Source organism: Rhinatrema bivittatum, chromosome 2, assembly GCF_901001135.1.
Source record: "Rhinatrema bivittatum chromosome 2, aRhiBiv1.1, whole genome shotgun sequence".
Taxonomy (NCBI): Eukaryota; Metazoa; Chordata; class Amphibia; order Gymnophiona; family Rhinatrematidae; genus Rhinatrema; species Rhinatrema bivittatum.
In genome coordinates, this window is record NC_042616.1 from 329,625,850 (window position 1) to 329,649,378 (window position 23,529).

The 23,529-nt window shown below is 43.1% G+C and overlaps 1 protein-coding gene across 2 annotated transcripts in view; it reads right to left on the bottom strand.

Moving 5' to 3' along the window:
- Positions 1-23,529, bottom strand: part of BBS9 (Bardet-Biedl syndrome 9) — a 1,052,120-nt gene that overhangs the window by 293,391 nt on the left and 735,200 nt on the right. For both annotated transcript variants that reach the window (XM_029589776.1, XM_029589777.1), the window contains one exon: positions 9,994-10,176. In XM_029589776.1, the coding sequence (XP_029445636.1) occupies positions 9,994-10,176 (183 nt within the window). The remainder of the gene's footprint in view (positions 1-9,993; positions 10,177-23,529) is intronic.

The following is a 23,529-nucleotide window of genomic DNA, read 5'->3' on the forward strand; positions in this document are numbered from 1 at the left end:
AGGACAAGATAAGGCAGGGCCTGGCCTAGAGACAGGGACTGGAACAGGAGACAATGCTGGGACTGAAGAGAGGCAAACAAGGGCTTGAAATGAAGACAAGGCCTAGACTGGAAACAGGTACTGGACTGGGGCAGGACAAGGACTAGACAGAAAAAGCAATAATAAACAGGAAGTCCCAAACAGGGCACAAGGGTGGGCTAGGCGAACCTAGGAAAGCCCGAAGGCCACAAGGCAGGTCAGGAAGGCCCAAGAGGCTACAGAGCACGGCAAGAAGGTTTGGAAGGCCAAAGGGCAAGGCAGAAAGGCTTGGAAGGCCACAGAGCAGGCAAGACATTATGGCCAGATCAAGGAGTTGAGGTGTCTCAATGAAAAGGCACAGAGTTCAAGGAGAGGCTGGGATAAATAGGATTGGCCTTGCTGAGTCATGGGATCAATGAGATGGTGGCAAAAGCATGTGAAAATGTGGCTCCATGAGGACCTCTGCAGACAGGAAGACTGCCTAACAGGCAGAATCATAACACCAAAATGATTTTATTTTTTAAATTTGGCTTCCCACTTCCTATCTCTCCTGTTGGGAAAGGGAATTTTCTGGGCCCTGCCAGGTCAACTGGGTCAAAGGCATGGATGATCTTAGGAGGGTGCAGGCCCATGGAAAATCAACAGTAGCAAAGCCCTGGAACACTGAAATTATAGTGTTGGGGATATGGCTCCCTTGGTGGAGTGAGGCCCCCTAAAATGCGAGGTCCAGGGCAGTCATCCATTGGCTGCCGCCACACCCAAGGACAACCCTGCCCTCTACTGGGTTTTCTCTGCTCAGGGGTTACAGAAGGGTATCTCCTGGCCTTGCTAGGTATCCTCTACTCCAGAGCTACAGTCTGTCAGCAGCCATTGTGTCAGTCTTGGCTTCAAAAATTGAAATGGATATATGGTTCTTCCTTGATCAGATATTCTTAGATAATGAACATTCCCTTGTGATGATGTCAGCTCCTGAAAGAATCATTTTGAGCCTTCAATTTTAATAAAGGGTCACTCTGATTTTTTTGTTGTTGTTTTATACAGGATTGCAATCCAGTGAAACAAATGAAGTTCTGCAAAATAAGAGCTGCCATCTTCTAAAATGAATTGACTATATACAACATGTAAGAGCAGTATGGCAGACAAGCAAAAAGAATATGTTTTATTTCCATCTAAACTCAATGGAGTGCAGAAATAAAACAGAGACATCTTAACTAGGTGATTTCTTTTATAGAAATTTTAGAATTATATAAAAAATGAAAGCTTCCCTTTTAAAGCAATGTTTACTATCCCTAGGCAGAAAGCATTATATAGATTCGTGCCATATGAAACTATCTCCTAAAATTCTGGTAAATAAAAATTCAACAAAATCATTGTGCAGGGGCTGACAAGGGTAAATAATAATTCTGTGTACCGTATTGTCTTTTCCCACCACAGTTCCCTCGTCAAGGAATTTTATTGTAATCTGAAGAGTTTACAGTCTGCTTAATTAAGTGACTGGGGAAATTCTGTCTGAAAATATTGTCTGTTTCAAAATACTGTCAAGCATGTCAAGCTTTTTTGCTACAAAAACTCTACTTAAATTACATTCAGATTTCTGTGGTAGTTTAATAACTTTATAATGGAATTCAATTCAACCTTCTGGTGAGAAACACTTAACCCTTTATTTTCCTCCATCCACAATCATTTCAAGCTTGCAGATTTCATTCCAGTCAGACTACAGGATACAAAATGCAATAACATTGATTCTAAAGTCTTTCAGCTAAAGATGGGGCCTTGGAAATTGCTGCACCAAGTCTATCTAGAGACCGTGTGCACAATACCAAAAAAACGTCAGACTACTTTTCATGTGAAGGTCATATATTTACCTTCATTTAGAAATTTTCCCTTCAGTCCTGTGAATACCTCCTAATCAATTCAATTTTTATTTCAGTTGAGGTTTCCCTATTTGTATTCTACACATGCTACAAACAATTAGAAATAATAACCTGGGCTTTATGCCTCTTGGAAAAAACCTTTGATAGATCTGGCCCAGTGAATGCTATCTGCAACCTCATAGATAATCAGTATGACCTACATTCAGGGCATCGAGTACTTTCAATTCATGTATTTGCAAACGAGAACAAAAGGTATACCTCCACTCGGAGTATATGTGAGGGAATGACATTCTTCTAATCTTATCCTTGAATAGGTTTCTCCTCAACATCACCAATGCTGTCATGTGTGTTCTTACAACTGTTGTGCAGAGATGCTAGTCTCTCTGTTGCACTGTTTTGGTCTGCAGCCTGCCATTTTCTGTGCAACCATGTCCCAGCGATATTTTCCCTCTAGCATGGAACCTCCAATCTGATGTTGTAGTATTCCTGGACTTGTTGTGTTGATTTTGGGTGGCATCTAGTATGCTGTTGGCTTTGATCCAGAAGTTGTTGCTGCTGTGGAAGAATAGGAGTCCAGTATCGCTTGAATTGCTGGAAGAAACGTTTCTGAAATTAGGAATGCTTAAAAGCGAAGACGAATCACCATGCAGTTAAGTGTTGCTCTAGGCTGATTGAGAGAGACTAAAATGCCACATGTTTTCCTTGATCTGTGCTACTGATTCCCTGAGTTTATCTTCAAAGAGATGATTTCTTTGGCAGGGAACATCCGCTATCATGGCCATCATTGCATAAGCTGCAAGGCCCTTAACCAAGCAATGCGGCATGCCCCAATAGAGGTGGGTTGTCATGTTGAATGCTTCGTAGACTTATTGAAGAAGATGGTGTATACATTATTCTGCATCTAAGAGTGATTGCAGATATGCAGAACCGTTTTCTCCAGGGAAAGGAAGGGTTTTAGTTTTAGAAAGCAATCGTGTAATTACTGCACCATGTAGAATTGGTGTGCGGAGATATGAGCATTAAGCAAAGATCACTGAAACACCTTTTTCCAAAAGTTGTCCAGTAGTCTGGGATCTTTCCCTGGTGAAATAATGGAAAATATTCTTGTTTTCTTACCTCATTTTAGCACAGATTCCACCATGATTGATTGGTGAGGCAGCTTATACCACTCAAAACTCAAAGTTTTCTGGGCTTTATACTTCAGGTCAAATTTCATGGCTACTGAACTGCAAGAAATCTGATTCTCCCACATTCTTGTCTGTAACTCTTGAAGGACTGAATGGCTGCTGGCTCTACTGGAGAGTCTAGAATCTGGAAAAGGCTGGAGACCTCCATGCAAGGGTCCTTATTCTTATGGATTTTGACTCCCAGTACCTTACCTAACTTATCCAGAAATCTGGAATGGGAGAGATCCTCAGGTGGAGACAAGTGTTCCAGAGACTCAGGTAGGGGGTTGAAGGGGATTCCAGTCAATCCTTCTTCTGATCCAAAGGGTGTAGGGACACTGATCCCAGACCCCAATGATGATGTGGGCGACTGAGAAGGGGGTCCTTTATTGCCTTGGAAAGGAGTATTCCTGGTGAACAACTTCTGACTGGATGGACTCAACTGCAAGAAAGCGGTGGAAACTTGAACCTCCTCATAGGGAATCTGATGGGGTACCCGCTTGGGTCAGGGGAGAAAGAGACTCCTCCCTTCCTTGAGAGAGCAAATTCTATACTCCTCATCCTTAGCCAACAGGGAGGCAAAGAAAGTCTTCAATAACTCTTCCACTTGGTCCAATGGTTGCCATGCTAATTGGCCAGGCATTGGGAATGGAAAATCCTCCTCAGAAACTAAGATGGAGTCTTTTTGATAACCCTTTGGGCTCTGTAATATTTGCCCCAGCAGGCGATTAGAAATTAATGGCAAAACAAAGCAGAAAGGATCTGACATTTCTAGTTGAAGCCCTTGCTCAAGTATCCTCAATCGGGAAATTGCTTTTGAAATAGGGGGATGTAAGTGGAGCATATATCCCTGGGCACCTCCCATCCTCCCTTTAATGATAATTTTAGGAATAGTTGTGTCAGCAACACCAGTGACTGGTGCATCAAGGTTTGATATAGCAAGGGTTCAGAAGTTTGATACTTTGGCAAATGTTGTGCCGAGAGAGCCAGTGCTTCATGTGTTGATTGCACAGATGGTGCTGAAGCCTGGTGTTTGTTCGGCATTTATGGCGCTGATAATTTTATTGAGCTCCGAGCCCTGTAGACTTGCTGATGTCTGAGAACAGTGCTTCTACTTATTCAACTCTGACAAAGTGGAGAGACCCCAGGCCTGCTCCAACAAGGGAGGAATTTTACTCAAATTGCTCCTCTCAACTCGCCACATGAGGAGCTAGAAGATGCTTTTCTCTGGGAAGAGGAACAGTTGCTTCTCAAAGACTTAGGCAGTTCCTCCATTTTCCAGTCTCTGGACTTCTGAGAGCAGGGAGACATCTAGGTACATTGGTAGCAGTTGGACTAGTTGTGGTCAGATCCTAGGCACTGATCACAAATATCATGGCTATCAGTGATGGACATCTTCTTACTGCAGCACAATATCTGAAGTCATTAATGGTGGGCTTCTTAAAACCGCAAGAACTTTCCATGAAGAAAAGAGTTGTTTGGGGGGTGCTGCTGAGTCAGTGAAGCAACAAAGTTAGGAAAAAACTGATATATTCAATTAAAGAAAAACAGAGAGATAGGGTATACATCTGTCCTGAAGCTTGGATGAAAAATGAGTGAGGGGCTCATAAGGCAATGCCCACATAGAAACTCCTGCACATGCTCAGAAGATCTAAGAAAGATAGGTCTGTTCAGTGCCATTGGATGATATCACTCACATATCATGGCTAATTCAGCCCTGTTTGTAGACGGAGAATAAAAGTTAGCATTTGAGAGGGAAAAAAAAATATTTTGCTCCCCTTGAGAATTTGTTTTTCCAGAGCCACTTACTCAAATTAAGTTGCTATTATTGCTACACTTTCTTGGCTCATTCAAAATGTCTATCACATGTGATTCTGACAGACGTAGCATTCATGGAAATTTACAAGAATATATTTTATTCTGAACTGAAACACTAATCAAATAAAACCTAAAGTTCAATTTAATAAACTAGGGTTATGAACACCAATGGTCCTGGTTAGAATGTTGCTATTGTACCATCTGTTATTTCCATTCTTTGCATCAAAAACTGTTATGCAAATAGCCAGTTAAGGGCAAGCAAAGTCATTCCCCACAGCTTGATTCTAATATAGGTAAAGTACAAATACAAAAAGACTTAATAAAATGACAGAATATAACACACTGGAAGAAATAATTCACATACTTAAACATTATTCAAAGAATGCACGGATAGTAAATGCATACCACCAATAGAAAAATTGAAGACTTAAATGGAAACATATTGCAGTACACTGAGAAACACATTACTGTAAGAAATCTGACTTTCCAAAGGAGATCATGCCTATAAAGGCTATAAAAATGTACCATTAAGGGCTGGCCCCATCTGGCAGTGCCAATACATATACTATCAAGTGGGAGACATGGGTTCAATTCCTGAGCCTGACTTCTGCACCTCCAGTTAGCTGGGCATACTGCAGATGCAACGTTTACTGCCCCCAGGGAAAGAGAGGCCAACCATTGCTCAACTGCAACACCTATTGGCCAAATTCTGGGTGCATGCAGGACAGGTTCTAGAGGGAGACACAGTCTGTGACTCCAGGCAAAGATTATCATTGAGATGGTTGGCTGCATTAGAAAGGGGCTTATTAGGAATGAAAGCTCATTGCACCAGAGCTCCAGTAGAGGCTGGCTGTGATTGAGCTAGAAGCCCAAGAGAGCAGGACAAAAATACAAGGCAAAAGACAATAACAAAAGTAGTTTGTCTAATGAAACTTACTTTTGTGATTATCAATGACAAAGGAAGATATTTTGTGGAGGAGTAGGGGTTTGATGGAGAAGATGAAGTCAGAAGGACTAGGAAGGACAATGAAGGGCAGGGGTGGTCCACTCCAGTCCTCAAGAGGCACAAGCAGGCCTGGTTTTCAGGATGTCCATAATGAATACGCATGAGAGAGATCTCATTGTATGCACATCCGTTTCATGCATAGTCATTATGGACATCCTCAAAACCAGGCCTGTTTGTGTCTTTTGAGGACTGGAGGTAGCCATTCCTGGTACAAGTCATGAGAAAATGTTTCAGTGGAAAATGTATATTTCCAATTATAAAAATGCTCTCTGTAAGGATTTTCTGTTATGAGTACAAAATGATAGAAAAATCTTATGTAGTGGACCCTATGGTCACGTAACCAATAAGTCCTGGGGGTTAAGTTCAGCTAATTAGTATAGGATGGTTTAGTCAGGAGGTTCCATTCCAATATAGTCCTTCCCTCTGCGGGTCAAGAATGGCTGCCCCCCTGGTGAGCCTTTATAGCAGGTCTCTGGCTGGAGCTCAGAAGGCAATCCTTTTAGATTGACAAAGAGTTCAACAGTAGACAGGAGCTTATCTTTTTTTTGTTTTACAGGCCCACTCAAGAGAGCCAAGCAAGCCCTGTTTGGTGGTCCTGACCAGGGTTGGGAGGAGTTTTTCTTTTCCAGTCCACTCACTGGCTGGTTTGGATTTTCCGCTCTGGGAACATTTTTTGGATTTAACTTTTAGGTGATAGGAGCCTGTATACTTTCTGGGCCCAGGGAAAGGGGAAACTGGAGTCTGAGACTCTGCAGGTTAGGGAAGACTGCCCGCTATACCCTCCATGAGGAAGGGGGTGCCAGTGACATGCTATATGAATACACTCCAATGTTAGCTTCAGTTTTTGGAAGATTTAGTTTTCAAGATCCAGGAGGAAGTTCTGACTGCCCTTCTTTTCTGAGTGAAGCACAGAGAGTCCTGATCAGGGGATCCCTCCCAACAAGGATCATCAGAACAAAGAGATCAGAAAATCATCTAACTGTGAGTAATGTCTAAGCCTTGCACCATTGAAGACACCCACCTGGTGCTTCTAAACCCCTGGGGAGAGAGTTTATCTCTCTGTGCAGAGACAGTAACTTATTTATTTTATTTATTTAGTTTTTTTTTATATACCGGCATTCATGAGCAGATCACATCATGCCGGTTTACATTAGAACAAGGAGTGCATAGAACAATAAAACTATAACTGGTGCATCAGGGTTGCAGTTACAATTAAACAAGGTAATAGAACTGGGAGAAGGAGAAAAGAGCAGTATAGGGTTAACATAAATTAATTAATTGCCAACTTTGTAATCTTGGCAAGTTAGAAGGGGTATCCTGTCCATTCAAAGCACACCTTGCCCACCTGGGGATTCTATTTTTCCAAGCCCTGGAGGGGAGAAGTCCCCTGGATCTGGCATTAGACATTCCTGCACAGACTGTAAAAGGAAAGATTATGCTGTGCTGTGGACAGTGGATTAAATGGGCAATTTTCTCAGTGGAAGGGAGTGGACAGTGGAGTGCCTCAGGGATCTGTATTGGGACCCTTACTGTTCAATATATTTATAAATGATCTGGAAAGAAATACGACGAGTGGGATAATCAAATTTGCAGATGACACAAAATTGTTCAGAGTAGTTAAATCACAAGCAGATTGGGATAAATTGCAGGAAGACCTTGTGAGACTGGAAAATTGGGCATCCAAATGGCAGATGAAATTTAATGTGGATAAGTGCAAGGTGATGCATATAGGGAAAAATAACCCGTGCTATAATTACACAATGTTGGGTTCCATATTAGGTGCTACAACCCAAGAAAGAGATCTAGGTGTCATAGTGGATAACACACTGAAATCGTCGGTGCAGTGTGCTGCGGCAGTCAAAAAAGCAAACAGAATGTTGGGAATTATTAGAAAAGGAATGATGAATAAAACGGAAAATGTCATAATGCCTCTGTATCGCTCCATGGTGAGACCGCACCTTGAATACTGTGTACAATTCTGGTCGCCACATCTCAAAAAAGATATAATTGCGATGGAGAAGGTACAGAGAAGGGCTACCAAAATGCTAAGGGGATGGAATAGCTCCCCTATGAGGAAAAACTAAAGAGGTTAGGACTTTTCAGCTTGGAGAAGAGACGACTGAGGGGGGATATGATAGAGGTGTTTAAAATTATGAGAGGTCTAGAACGGGTAGATGTGATTCGGTTATTTACTCTTTCGGATAGTGGAAAGACTAGGGGGCACTCCATGAAGTTAGCATGGGGCACATTTAAAACTAATCGGAGAAAATTCTTTTTTACTCAACGCACAATTAAACTCTGGAATTTGTTGCCAGAGGATGTGGTTAGTGCAGTTAGTATAGCTGTGTTTAAAAAAGGTTTGGATAAGTTCTTGGAGGAGAAGTCCATTACCTGCTATTAAGTTCACTTAGAGAATAGCCACTGCCATTAGCAATGGTTACATGGAATAGACTTAGCTTTTGGGTACTTGCCAGGTTCTTATGGCCTGGATTGGCCACTGTTGGAAACAGGATGCTGGGCTTGATGGACCCTTGGTCTGACCCAGTATGGCATTTTCTTATGTTCTTACAGTGTGTTGTGCCACCTTTCATACCATTTCAACAGTAAAGATTTATTTTGGACACTAACACAGCGACTCCAGTGACTTTACTTGGCACCTGCAGAACACACAAGTATCTTTTTCACCAGGGACAGGGACAAGGACACACGGGAGCCACCCTTAGCACTTGAGGCCTTGGGAGTAATCTCCCCTCCCACTCGACAAATGATCCAGGCCCTGGAGAGAAATGTCATTGTTCGTTCCAGCCCTTTCATGGCCTCATTGGGTAGCAGTCCGCACCAGGGGATGGGATTATTTGAAAAATATGGAGCAGCTACCTAGTGGTTAGTACAGCTGGCTGAGAACCAGTAAAGCCAGGGTTCAAATCTAACTTCTCCCACTGATGCACCTTTGTGCATCATTTCATCCTCCATGGCCTCTGGTACAAATTGAGGAGGTTATTTACTAAGCTGTGTTAGGGCAGTTTACTGCCTAGTAAAACCCTAACAGATAATGCACAGTGTTTCAAATAGCATGCTTTATTTTCACCTCTATAAATATGGCATAATGCGGGAATGGTAATAAGCTGATCTCTATTCAAATCAGCTCATTACTAGTAAATCTGGTGTAAGTAAAATAAACACTGCTTGCATGAAAATTTGCAAGCTGCATTTATTTTGAGGAAAGTTAGCTACAATCCATGTCCACCCCTCCTCCCCAGTTTCATAAGACCCCAGGCTCCACCCCCCCTGTGCTGTGGCTTTGTAAATCCTGAGAGATTTTTCCAAGCATTAAAATACTGCCGGGGACAAATAGTACGGTGAAGTGCCCCAATAAAGACTGTGTGATGGAGGCTCCACATATTGGGGGCCATCATCTTCTGAAAGGGCCTAAGCAGCTTGCATGTGTCCCCCTCCCCCCCAGTCTGTCCCACTCACACCACCAATTTAAGTGATCCCAGTAGAAAAAAAGAATGACAAAACGTCCCATCCTTGGCTCTCCCCCTAAACCCTGCTCCATTTTAGCTAAATATTCCCACTCCCCCCGGATATCCTAACCCCCCCCCCCCATCTTGCATTACCTTAAGATGCCTGTTGGTCTAGTAGGGTCTGAAGCACACCTAGAGTTCCAGGCCCAACACCACCATTTTCCAAAAGGCACCAGCCAGCTACTTACAGATTTTTGGCCCATAGGGGCAAAAGTATAAAATCAGCTGGCCAGCACCATCTTGAAAAAAAACCCTAAGATTGTAAGCCCTCTGAGGTAGGGAAATATCTACTTTACAGGACTTGTAACTCGCCTTGAGTTCAGCTTTGGAAAGACAATTAAATCTAAAATCCAACTGTTGAATCCCTGAAACCCCTCAAACTTTGACTTTTCAGGATCATCAACATGTGTAATTTAATCTACTTCTTGAAATCAAATACATAAGCAGCATGTATATATACACACACCCATATACATAAATAATCAGAAATATCCTTGGTGTATTTCCAAAAACGAACCTTGTCTGTGGATTGCTTTTCAGCAACAGTTCAAACGATACTTTTCTCATGAATTGAAAAGGCTTACCAATTCTTGAGTATCCTGCAGTGGTGATAAAAATGCAGCTTCCAAAATAGCAATCTGATCTTTGCTGAGCTTCTGCCACAGACCAATCAGCATAATCACCAGCTGGGTGGCACTCTTCAGCTTTGTGAAGGCATGAAACTGGATACGCTGGTTTTCCTCTCCTGCATCTGCTAGAGCTATTACCTGCAAAAATAGCAAACTTCTGTTAGGTCTAATCTTACCACCCTGAAAGTAGTAGAAACTAAATTTACAGTACATTTGGCACACACTTGTCTTTAGACTATCCTAAAACTTTGTGTCTTTCTCAAACTTAGGATGCAATGAATATTCCGCAGAAAAAGGTTGCCATTACCTAGTGTTTGCACATTCAAAGTAATTTAATGTATATATTATAGTTTAAACAATATTACTTTTGTAGGATATTACTTTTTCCCTGGTATTATTTTAGTGCATCCTTTGAAATTACTGGGGGAGAGGGAGACTTCAAATTCTAATTAGAAATCAACATAACTGCTCAAATGTGATCTACTCCAACCTTTAAATCACATACAGGGTTTATATGAGGCAAGGCAGAAGAGCTGAAGACCACAGGAGAACTTTTTCCCATAGCACATTTTTAAACTAACAGCATCAAAAACAAAGTTGTAGGTGCTTTATAACAAAATACTGTAATAGGTGTTGTTGCCAGTGTCTAACCACACACATTTGCCTCACCGGAGCTGTGTGCGTTGCTCCATTCATCTTGTAGCTAAATGTGTGCAAGATGAGACCCTTAACATGGTAGGAACCACTGGCAACACTACTACCTTCTCACAGAGGCTGGGACATTCCCCTTCAAACATATAAAAAGCTTGATGCAAGAAAACCAAATATTATGGTAAAGGAAAAAAGAGGGACAGCATTGCTGATAGAAATGTCAGTACCAACCAACTATTCCGGGGTGGCCAACCCTGGTTCTCAGCAGGCCTAGTTTTCAGGATAGCCACAATAAATATGCATGAGATAGATTTGCATACAAGGAGGGAGTGCATGCAAATGATTCCTGTATATTCATTGTGGGTATCCTGAAAACCTGGCGGCCTGTTTTGGGCTCTCAAGGACCTGAGTCGGCCACCCCTGCACTATTCTGTGGATTGTTTGGAGAGAGAAAAGATCAAGTGTCTAATGATGTAATTAAAGACCAAGAAAATGTGGTGGAAAGATACAGAAATAATCCCAGTTTTATTGGGTGCCAGTGGCATGATTAAAAAAAATGTGTACGAACATATGTATTGATTTAGATATTTAGAATGTGGCTCTCTTTGGCAAAATGTAAGTATTAAGAAGGGCATTAGCAGTGAATTTGAGAGACTAATTTCATATTCAATTCACTCTGGTTTATAAGTGAGATCATTCCTATCAAGATATGAGCAAAATCAAACCTATTTGGATACATTACCCTGAAGGCTTATTTATAGCTGCTCCATTTTGTACAACAAATCTAATTTGGGACAAAATATTTCTATGATACATGTTAATGATGGTGGTGAGCTCCAGCAAGGTCACAATGGCATATTATTATAAGCTAGTTTTTATTCCTGAAGGCTAGAGTGAAAATTAGACTTTATTCAGAAGTGGCAATATAATGCCACTTCTATTTCAGTCCAAAGTTGGTCTCTTAGTGCTACAAAATTTCAAACTATGCTGCGCCACTGTACTGTATATATTTAATTCACCAGACCTGTATAATTGCCAATTCTTTAAAGGGATCTCATATATATTGACAGACTTAAAACCAACACCTAACAGCCTTCAAACTGAACTCTTCCCTTTTTTACGGTGTGAACTATAAAAATATGCCTGAAAACTGGATCACCTTACTGAACATAAGCTGAATGACAAATATCCATTATTGTGTCAGACATTATGTTTCTGATCTTTTTCTATTCAACAATTCAAATGTTTTCTATAACGGTAATATTATAACCAACCCTTCCCATCATTCCACAAACTCAGGAACAAACTTAGATTGTGAGCCCTCTGGGGATAGGGAAATACCTACAGTACCTGAATGTAATAATCCACTTTGAAGTGCTGAAAAAAGTGCAAAAAGCAGACTATAAATCTAAATAAATAAAATAAAGATATGGTTGTTTTCAGACCTATTCAGTAGTAATGCACAGACAATAATATTTGTCTTTCTTTTAGAAACAATTACAGATTTTTACAAAATGCACTAATTTCATCAAAACTAATTTCAGTAGATGCACTGTCAGTAAAACTAAAACCAGAACATGCAAATCTCTTTCTAAAGAGAGTAAAAGGGGGGGGGGGGGGGGGGGGGGGGGGTAATTTACTACAGGTTCTCTCCCATTTTGTATCTATGGTGAAACTACTTAGTAAATAGGGCCCTAAGTTGCTTATCTAGTCTCTGTGGACAACAGGGAAATCAGCCACACAAGTAAATGTCAAGCAGCCTTGTATAGCTTTCAGGGTTTATTCTACCTTGAGGATCTATGGGACCTCCAGGGAATATTTGACTACGCCTGCTTAACGTGTATGCTCTATGCCAGGGATGGTGAACTCCAGTCCTCGAAGGCTGCAAACAGGCCAGATTTTCGGGATATCCACAATGAATACGCATGAGAAAGATCTGCATGCACTGCCTCCACTGGATGCAAATCTTTCTCATGCGTGCTGCTCATTATGGATATCCTGAAAACCTGGCCTGTTTGCAGCTCTCGAGGACTGGAGCTCGCCATCCCTGCTCTAGTCAGTTTGCGGTCCATATTCAGCCATTATCCGGCTGCCTAAGGGGGTCATTTTCTTTAGCTTTCACCCGCGATAGCTAGATCGGGGGGGAGTCAGGACGGAGTCGGCACCGGAAGGGGAGGAGTCAGGGCGGCACTGGGGCAGACGCGGTGAAGACATCGCTGACAGTGAAAAGGTAAGGCCCCTTATCGCCGCCAGTAGCGCGCCCAATAGCACCACCTTTCACGGTGGGGCTATTGGTTTGCGAAAGCCGGAAGCGATCTGAAGTAGTACTTAAGGATATTCAAAGATAAGGTTAGGAGAACTTTAGGAAAGCAGATGCAAATTGAGAAATCTTATTGTATTTTCAAGGTTTGCCTATTTGCGGTACATGGCAACCTTGTCCGGCACCAGACCATTCAGAAATGAGGAAATCTGAATTTAGACTGTCTGTATTGCCTTGGTTTCTGTGGAAAAATTAATTTCTTCAATGTCTGTAATCACATATGAAGGTGCAGGCCCAGGATGTGGTGGCAACAGTCCAAAGCCAGAAGGTTGAAAAATTAAACCAAAGTATAAATCATTTAAGGGTACATTTTAAAAGGGGTGCACACACATGGACGCACCGATTTTATGTGTGCGTCGCCGCGCGCATGTTATAAAATCCAATACCAATTTAATATCAGCACACGCGTGTGCGGGTAGATGTCGACTTGCACACACAAGGAGGGGGTGGGAATTTTTTAATGCCACTGAGACTAGGCCTTTGTTATTGTTTGTAAGGATTTGGGTGGACCCCCTGGATTCTGTGGCTGCTGACCACGCCCACGGGGGGGAAGTCCCGTGAGGGGCCACAGGTCAGGCTCAGCTTTAGGACACACACACAGTTAGATCTTTTATTAAACAGTATTGATGAGCCACCAGAGGTGGCGGTAGTGATCAGGAATGTAGCCCGGCTGGGCTTGTAGTCCCTCAGGCTCTGGAACAGTGATCCCACAATGGCTGTGCTGTAGTGGAGAGAAACTGAGATCGTGAGTACAAGCAATATATGCAGGGTTCAGGAATAGAGCCTCGTTGGTACAGTACTCACACAGCGGTCTCTCGGTATGGAGCACAGGAGCTGAAGTAAAGGGAGGCCCTAAAGGAGCGAGTACCTGGTTCCAGGGAACAGCTCTGAGAGAAGTAGATGGTAACTCACTGATGGTGTAGGCAGCGGTGTCTTCCAGGCAGAAGTCCAGGTAGCGAGTCCAGGAACATGGGCCCTCGAGGAGCGAGTACCGGTTCCAGACAGCAACCTGAAAGAGAAGAGAGAGAGGCCCCCGAGGAGTGGGTACCCCAAATAGAGTAGTCCAATAGTGGAGGCAGAGTAGCTAGGTACGGAGAGCGAATCCCATCCGATAGGAAACTTTTGCTAACTCGATGGCTAGCAATCGCGTAGGCTATTTGTATCCGGAATGCGTGATGTCATCACAGGGGGACGCCCCTGAGGTTCATGCCAAAGAAGGTACTTGAAGCAGGGCCGCGCAGTGCGCGCGCCCTAAGGCAACTGGACAGCACAGCGGGAGGCAGCGCCCAAGCCGGACCAGGGACGCTGGCAGGCAGACGCCGCGGCAGCCAAATGTCCATCAACCGCAGGAGGAGTCGCCAGAGAGGTAAGGAGGGCGGAGTGGAGATGTCGGGCGGCGACAGTCATAACAACCTTTCCTCAGTTCCCCTCCAATCCACTCCAATAAAGAAGCGGACTGGGAGGTAACTTCCTAAATGCCCTAGCTAACCTTCCTTGCTTTTCCCCTTTCCGCCCGACCCCTAAACCCCCCCCCCTAACTAACCTAATTTTTAATTTTGAACTTACCGGTTCTGCCAAGCAGCAGTAAGTTCCGCGTGCCAGCTGGCTGCCGTCGTGCACTTTACCGGGACAGTGTTTAATGGCGCTGTCCTGGGCGGCCCCCACCCTGTCCCGGCCCGCCCCTTTTTCGAAACCCGACTCTACTTCGAGTACCGGGAAATATGCACGTTTTCGGGCTACTTTGAAAATGCGCTGAGCTTGCGCACGGCCCAGCCACACGTGTATCTCCCGGTATTGGAGCGCACCGGGGAATTAAAATTAGGCCATTATTTTCTATACTACATTGTATTTCTATTCATGTAAAAAGCAGTAATAGTTGTACTCCGTGATGTCAAATGTTAATTTCCTGATTTTTGCTCAGCTTTTATCTTTCTCCCTGGGAGTGCTGCAGTATTCAAAATAACAATTAGTCTTCAAAAGTTGCTTAAAAATGATAACGGCTAATATGTAATCTGGTCACTATAATCTGTTTGTTCCTGCTTTTCCATAGAGAACATCAGCTTACATTTAGAATTCTCTTTATTGCTAGATTTCTCAGTAAACTTACACAAACTCAAGAAGCAATTTCAGTAAACAAAGGTAGGCACCAATCAAACAAGCCATGTAAAAAAGGGGTGGTCCAGAGATCTTCTGGTGCGGAGCCAACATTTACACATGTAAGTTGCTATTTTATAAGAAATTTACACGTATAGATTTGGCAGCTTACTCGCGTATATTTACACTTGCTCTTTATCTGGTGTAAGTGATAGTAAATGTATTTAATATGAAATACTTACTGAGGGATGGCCTGGGTGAACGGGGGGGGGGGGGCATTTAGGCTGATGAGCCTAAATGCCCCCCCCCCTTGATGGCCTACAGATGGATTTGGCAAACCAGTTAAACTGGTAATTTCACTTATGCACGCATGCTGGAAAATCTACCGACATACACACATGCAAGCTAGCTCAAGGAGGACACATTTGTGTAAATTACACATATAAATCTCTCCACATATATTTTTAAAGTAATAAATATATATGCAGAGCAGTTGTGCACCACTTAGCCTTGATCTTAGAAAACTTGAGGAAGAGTTGACTGCTTGGCAGTTGAGATTCAATGCAACAAAGTGCAAAGTCTTGCATTTGGGTTGTAGAAATCCAAAGGAGCTATGTGAGATGGTGGGGAGAAGCTGTGTACCAACCAGAAGAGAAACCTTAGGTGATAGTTTCTGATGATCTCAAGGTAGCAAAACAGTGTGACAAGGCAGAAGCTAGAGCCAGAAGAAAGTCGGGATGCACAGAGAGAGGCATAACTTGCAGAAAAAAAAGAGGTGATAATGCCCCTGTACAGGTCATTGGCGAAGTCTCAACTGGAATAATGTGTTCAGGTATGGAGGTCATATCTCAAAAAGAAAAGAAAGAGGATACAGGCAGTCTAGAGAAAGGCAATTAAAATGGTTCAGGGTCTGTATCAGAACCCATATTCCCATGAAACTTGAAGATCTAAAAATATATACCTTAGAGGAGAGGAAACACAGGGGAGATATGATGCAGATTTTTAAATACCTGAAAGGAATTAGTGATGCACAAAATGCAAACCTTTTCCAATAGAAAGTAACTTCTGGAACTAGGGGCCATGAAATGAAGCTCCAACGAGGTAGACTCAGGGCCAACGTCAGAAAATATTTTTTCAATAAAAGTGTGGTGGATGCCTAGAACGACATCCCAGTGGAGGTGGTGGAAAAAACCCAATACTAGAATTCAAGAAGGAATGGGATAAGCACAAAGGATCCCTAGAATAGTAATGAAGCACTGGGGTAACAAACAGGAGAGGCAGTTACAAATCTAAACAAAAGGCATGGAGGTAACCTGCACAAAGCAGCAGTTACAACCTTGAAAAATCTTGTCGGGCAGACTAAAGGGGCCATTGGTGTCTTTTTCTGCCATCATTTACTATGTTATTGTGCAGGATGAAAAGGAAAGGACGCCTAAGAAAAAGACCAAAAGGGTTGCTCAAAAGAGCCAAGCAGCAAGTTGATATTTTGAATATCAAGCTAGAACTGCAACTTTAAAGTTACATCAGTAAATAGTCATGCCACATCTGTATGACTCTGTACCACCTGAGAAGACTTCCAGAACAAATGGCAAGATTTAATACCATGTAATTTCAACCACATTGTAAATGGCGTGGTTTTTAACTTAGCATCTAGAAGAAAATTTAAGGCTTCTTTCATGTTAAATTAAAAGAAGCACTCCAAACATTTTCTAAACTTGGAAATTAAAAAAAGAAAACCTGGTTCATAAGAACATCTATAAAGTCAAATGTCACTAAATATACCATTTCCAAGATATCACTTTATTTTGAAGGAAAATATCTTTTAAGATAGTAGCTTCTTAAATTGTGCTGTAGAGTTTGGCTCACTGTAGCTTTAGAAAACTCACTGAAGCTTCAACATTTTCTTCCAAACTCCCCTCTAAAATGTTTCAATAATTGAATGACTCTTGGTGGTAATTAAGACATCTATATTCAGTTGCTGGCCAGACTGCAAAGTTAGCTGGATAAACTTATCCATCTAACTTTGGAGGCATATTCAGTATTGCAGCCACACTATTAAATATAGACAGCTATCTTTTTTTTTCTTTATATTTATTGAATTTTCAAAAACTTGCAACAGAAATCACATATTGCTAAACAAATATATAGTTAAGCAATATGAAAAGAAATAATTTAAAAATAGCACGTATAACTATAATCCACAATAAAGAGAGGATCCAAATAGGTTCCAAGCTAGAACAAAAGAAAAGAAAAAAGGAAAACTAAAATATAAGGGAAGAGATGGCGCATCACCATAAACAAAGCAATGAGGCTCAAACTTTCAAATTAAGTTCCCTGAGGAGCTTTCTTAGAATCTAGAAAAAAGCACAACTGAAAAGGCTCAAAAAAATGAATTTCACATGGTGGTAATTAAGAAGTCCATATTCAGTCAGTGGCCAGATTGCGAATTTAGCTGGAAACCTTTATCCGGGTAACTTTGGAGGCAGATTAAGAAGCACAGCCGCACTACTGAATATAGAACGCTATCTTAAAAATAAGGGGATAAATTTATCTGGCTAACTTTTGGACAGCTCTACAGCATGACCAGAGTTAGCCAATCTGTTATCCAGCTACCTCTGATATTCAGGGGTAGCTGGATAACTTATCCTGCTACCCTATGTTAAGATTCTGCTTGCAGGCTTAGCCGCGAGCAGCCTTTCACCTTTCTGGTGCTTGCTCCCCCGCCGTCTGCTTGCTTGTTCTCTGCGGCCAGGAGGCTGCTGCTGGTGTTCTCCGCGGCTTGGAGGCCCACGTTGTCTCCAGCATGGCGGGCCTTGCAGTTGCGCGTCCATGCGGCCTGGAGCCGCAGCCATCACTGCTGCTGTCTGCGGCTGGGAACTGCGGCCGTCTTCTTCTCCTTCGCGGCCAGGGGGCTGCCGACACAGTCTCCTTGTGGCCTGGAGGCTGACCTAAAAGCCTTCTGTCCTTCGCGGCTGGAGCTGCCTCCTCTGTCCCCTTTTTGCGGCCGGGAGGCCACCTGGAGCTCCTCTTCGTGGCCCAGAGGCCGCCACCAGTTTTTCCTCAGCCTGGGGCCATCTTCAGCTCTCTCTTCAGTGGTTGGAGCTGCCTCGATGCCTCGGGCCTGCTTCCTTCATCTCATCATGGCTGCTGTCCCTGGTCCTGCCTCCTTAGGCGTGAGGCCACGCCCCCTCTCCAGATTTAAAGGGCCAGACCCTCCTGGCTCCTCCTCATGACATAAGAACATAAGAACATAAGAAAATGCCATACTGGGTCAGACCAAGGGTCCATCAAGCCCAGCATCCTGTTTCCAACAGTGGCCAATCCATGCCACAAGAACCTGGCAAGTACCCAAAAACTAAGTCTATTCCATGTAACCATTGCTAATGGCAGTGGCTATTCTCTAAGTGAACTTAATAGCAGGTAATGGACTTCTCCTCCAAGAACTTATCCAATCCTTTTTTAAACACAGCTATACTAACTGCACGAACCACATTCTCTGGCAACAAATTCCAGAGTTTAATTGTGCGTTGAGTAAAAAAGAACTTTCTCCGATTAGTTTTAAATGTGCCCCATGCTAACTTCATGGAGTGCCCCCTAGTCTTTCTACTATCCGAAATGGAGGGTAAAGTGACTTGCCCAAGGTCACAAGGAGTGACAGCAGGACTCAAACCCTGGTCTTCTGGTTCATAGTCCACTGCTCTAACCACTGCTCTAACCACTAGGCTATTCCTCCTTCCCCCATAAAGGTGTTTCCTCTTCAGCCTTATAAATGGGCTCAGCCTTCAGTTCCTCTTTGCCTTCGCAAGGAGTTGCCTGCTCTTGGAGTCTCTGCTGTTCCAGCTCTTCATCCAGGATGCTCCGACGTCCATCCTCGCTTCTTCAAGGCACTCTGTTCCTCGTTGTCTTTGTCCATGGTTCCTGAACCTTTGTCTTGATCTTAGTTCCATCTCCTGGTCTCTCGACGGATCCTGTCCTCTCGTCTCCTGATGTCCGTATCTCCAAGTTGTCCTGATGTCCGCGTCTCCAGCTGTCCTGATGTCCGCGTCGCCAACTGTCCTGATGTCCATGTCGCAATGTCCTGAGATGTCCTTATCTCCGCGTCTCCAGCTGTCCTGATGTCCACATGTCTTCATGTCCAGACATCCTTGTCTTCAGATGTCCAGACATCTCTGTCCTCTGATGTCTTCGTCCTTCATGTTCCAGATGTCCCTGAGGTCCTCCTCTCTTGAGGTCACTGTTGTCCAGATGTTTATATGTCCTGATGCTCTGAAGTATCGGTGTTCCTTGGTATCCGATGTCCTACGTCCCAATCCTGATGTTCCAAGCCTCTGAGTTCCAAGTCCTGACCTTGATGTCCTGAGTTCAAAGTCTTGATTTTGATGTTCCAAGTTCCATGTCTTGATCCTGATGTCCTTCTCCGGTCCTGAACCTGAAGTACCATCAGTCCTTAAGTTACGGGTCCAGCTTGCTTGCCCCGGTCCTCGTCTCCAGCTGACCATTTCCTGGGAGTAAATCCATTCCTATCTGGTGTCTGTTTCCTTGTGGCTGGAGCCCTCTTCCAGCAGGATCTGTCTTCGAGCACTGCCTGGATTCCTCCCAGTTCCTGAGCCTCCTTCTTTGTCTCAGTATCCTGACTCTCTAGAATCCACCTCTAATCTTCATCTGCGTCTGAGAGTCTTCGTCCGAAGTTCCAAGCTACCTCATGTCCTCGTCGCATCTAAGTTACCTCATGTCCTCATTTCAACTGAGTTTCAAGCTATCCCATGTCCTCGACATGTCTCAAGTTCCAAGTCCTCGTCTGAGTCCTTCCAAGTTCCAAGTCCTCATCTGACTCCTTCCAAGTTCCACATACCAAGTGTCCTCATCTCGTCTGAGCTTCCAAGTACCAAGTGTCCTTCTCTCGTCTGAGTCCCAAACTCCACATGTCCTTGTCTTGCCTGAGTCTTCAAGAGTCCTGGTCTTGTCGGAGTTTCAAGTCTTAAGTTCCAAGTGTCTTTGCCTCGTCTGAGTTTATTGTTCCAAGTTTCAAGCTCCAGCACCATCGCCTGTCCTCGACGTCTGTCCGTTCTGCTGCATCTGCCGCTACCCAGTGGCAGGTCTAAAAGGGCTTTTGAGTGGCCGTAGGGCAACCCCAGAGACCAGCATTGTGTTGATGGGTCTCTACCGGTGCGTGCAGGTTCAGCAGAGGTTAGGGCGGTGGTCAGCCTGTTCCTCCCATGCTTGGACATGTTTGCCTGTCGTGGCGCATCCACGGAGCTCCTCTCTGTAGTCGCACCTCAGTCCAAGGGCACACATCTCTCTGGAATCGGGAGCACTCCCGCAACACCCTAACTCCTCCCAGAAATGTCCCTGGAATGCCCCAAAGTTAGCCAGCTAAATTTTAGCTGGACAATGAGATATCCAGCAAAAGTTCCCTGCAGGGGCAACATTCACAGCCTCCTGGAGGGTAGGGGAAGAAAGTCAGTTACTCCACAATGGTGGCATCTACTGGCTGGACACAGGATCTACATTTACATAGTTCTGGAAAGAGCAAAAGGAAATTGCTGGGATAGAAAATATGATATACATTATAACAGCTTTCTATAAAAAAAAAAAAAAAAAAGGATATGGACATACTCTACAAAAAGCATTGTCTTCCTCTCGTCTGAGTTTCTAATTCCAAGTTTCAAGCTCCAGTACCATCACCTGTCCTCGACCTCTGTTCGCCCTGCCGCATCTGCCACTACCCAGTGGCAGGTCTGAAAGGGCTATTGAGTGGCCGGAGGGCTACCCCAGAGACCAGTATTGCATTGCTGGGTCTCTACTGGTGCGTGCAGGTTCAGCAGAGGTTAGGGCGGTAGTCAGCAACAAAAGCAAATAATATACAGATTGGTTTATCAAGAGAATTTTCTATAGACAAAAATACAGGCAAACGATTTTGACAAACTAACAGTTAATTGAAGAGAAAAATGACTGTGACTTGGGCACTGTCCCAAGAGATGTGCCATATTGTTTGCATGGACTCAGAATGTTTATTTTACAGAATTCTCTCTATAATATGTGAGCAATGCATTGTTATTGATGCAATGAGAAAGTAAAAAGCATAAAAAATAATTCCATATATGTGATTAGAGTAATATTCATTATCACAGCTATCTTCTATTTTAAATTAATAATATTTACACTTGACCAGCCAAACTCTTTCTAGGAGAAATACTACTGGTGGCACGGGTACATGCATGAATAACTTTGTTCCATTCTCACATGCTTATTCATTGCATATTAAAATGGAGGACAATCTGAGAAACCAAAAATCTAACAGACCATTAGTTAGCTTCCAAAAGAATAGAGAAACAGTTAACAAAAAATGAAGCAAAACTTTCCATCTTTCCACTGTTTTTTCCCTACTTTAAAACAAATCCACATCTCTGATCGCAGGTTAATTTAATGCATATTGCTCTCAGACATGATTTACAGCTATTCATAACCAATTCAAAAAAGGATATTTTTTTCACTGCCAATTCAAACACTCCCATATGAAAACAATCTCCATTATAAATCAGCTTTAAATGATGGTGCAGGTGGAACCCACACAGGGCTCTGTTATGCTAGTATGGCTGAAAAGATCTAATACTGCCTGGAAAAAAAAAACTATTTTAATCACATGTAATAACTGCTGGAAGGGCAATTTTCCAAGCCATTTCTGTGGGCAAACAGTGAATTACCCGCATAAATTGGCCATCTGAAAACGGACCTCCCAAAATGCAGAGGCTTTTAGTTGCAATGAGAAGAGGCATTCCCAGGAGCATACTCAGATCAGGGGAGGACAACACTGCACCTAGATTGCATTACATATTTTATTTACCATGAAACAAGAAAAGTCCTCGCACAAAAAGCAGGTGCAAATGGTCCAATTTTGTCCCAACATGGATAGTTTGAAAACCACCCCCCTTAGCCTGAGTGGTGGATGAATGATTTTAACCTACAATGTAAATCTCAATTTAAAAAAAAACAAAAAAACCCCAACTCTTTGTTACACAGATTGGAAACAGCAAAATTGCTTACCTTGTAATAGGTGTTATCCCAGGACAGCAGGACGTAGTCCTCACATATGGGTGACATCGGTAATGGAGCCCTATACGGAAAAACTTCTGTCAAAGTTTCTATGAAACTTTTGATTGGCACCCAGAGTGCCCACTGAGCATGCCCAGCATGCCATGATATTCCTGGCCACAGGGGTCTCCCTTCAGTCTGTTTTGTAGCAATTAGCGTTAGCCAAAAAATAAAATAATAAAACGTATCATACCCAACTCCGCGGGGAGGTGGGTGGGTTTCGTGAGGACTACATCCTGCTGTCCTGGGATAACACCTATTACAAGGTAATCAATTTTGCTTTATCCCAGGACAAGCAGGATGCTAGTCCTCGCATATGGGTGATTAGCAAGCTAGAGGCTGAGTCATTTTGTAGTGAAAACAACGGTGAAGTACTGTTGTTGTAAATGAGTCAGCCGAAAATCACAGCAGGTTGGATGTAGTAGGAGTTGGGATTAAGTTGGAAACAAGTTCTTTAAGACAGATTGTCCATAGGCTGAATCTTGTCTACCTTCTTTGTCCAAACAGTAGTGAGCTGTAAAGGTGTGCAGAGAACTCCATGTTGCTGCCTTACAAATGTCAAGAATAGGTACAGAGCGAAGGTGTGCTACTGAGGTTGACATTGCTCTGACTGAATGTGCTTTTACTCGCCCTTGGAGAGTAAGGCCTGCTTTCTCATAACAAAACTGTATGCAATCTGCTATCCAGTTTGACAAAGTATGTTTACCCACTGCTTTACCCGGTTTGTTTGGATCATAAGATACAAAAGGTTGATTGGATTGCCTTTGGACTGCAGTGCGGTTTAAGTAGAAAGACAGTGTACGCTTACAGTCCAAGGTATGTAAGGCTCTTTCTCCCTGGTGGGAATGAGGCCTTGGAAAGAATGTTGGTAAAACTATGGATTGGTTCAAGTGGAATTCCGTGACTACCTTAGGAAGGAATTTGGGATGAGTACGGAGGACCACTCTGTCATGTAGGAACTTTGTAAAAGGTTCGTATGTGACAAGTGCTTGTAGTTCACTGATTCTTCTAAGCTGATGTAATGGCTATGAGGAAGACAGTTTTCCATGTAAGAAATTTTAGGTCACAGGTATCTATGGGTTCGAATGGGGAACGCATGAGCCTGGTTAATACTACGTTTAGGTCCCATTGTATGCTTGGGGGATGAAAAGGAGGTTTAAGAATTCAATACAAAGCATTATGTATAATCCACAAACTAATTCACGATGAGAAAGCTGACTGGCTCAATACAGCATTACGTGTACACGTCCCAAACAGAAACCTGAGATCTGCCAATAAAGCTCTACTAACCATACCCTCTGTTAAATCAGCACGCCTTACTCAGGTGAGAGAAA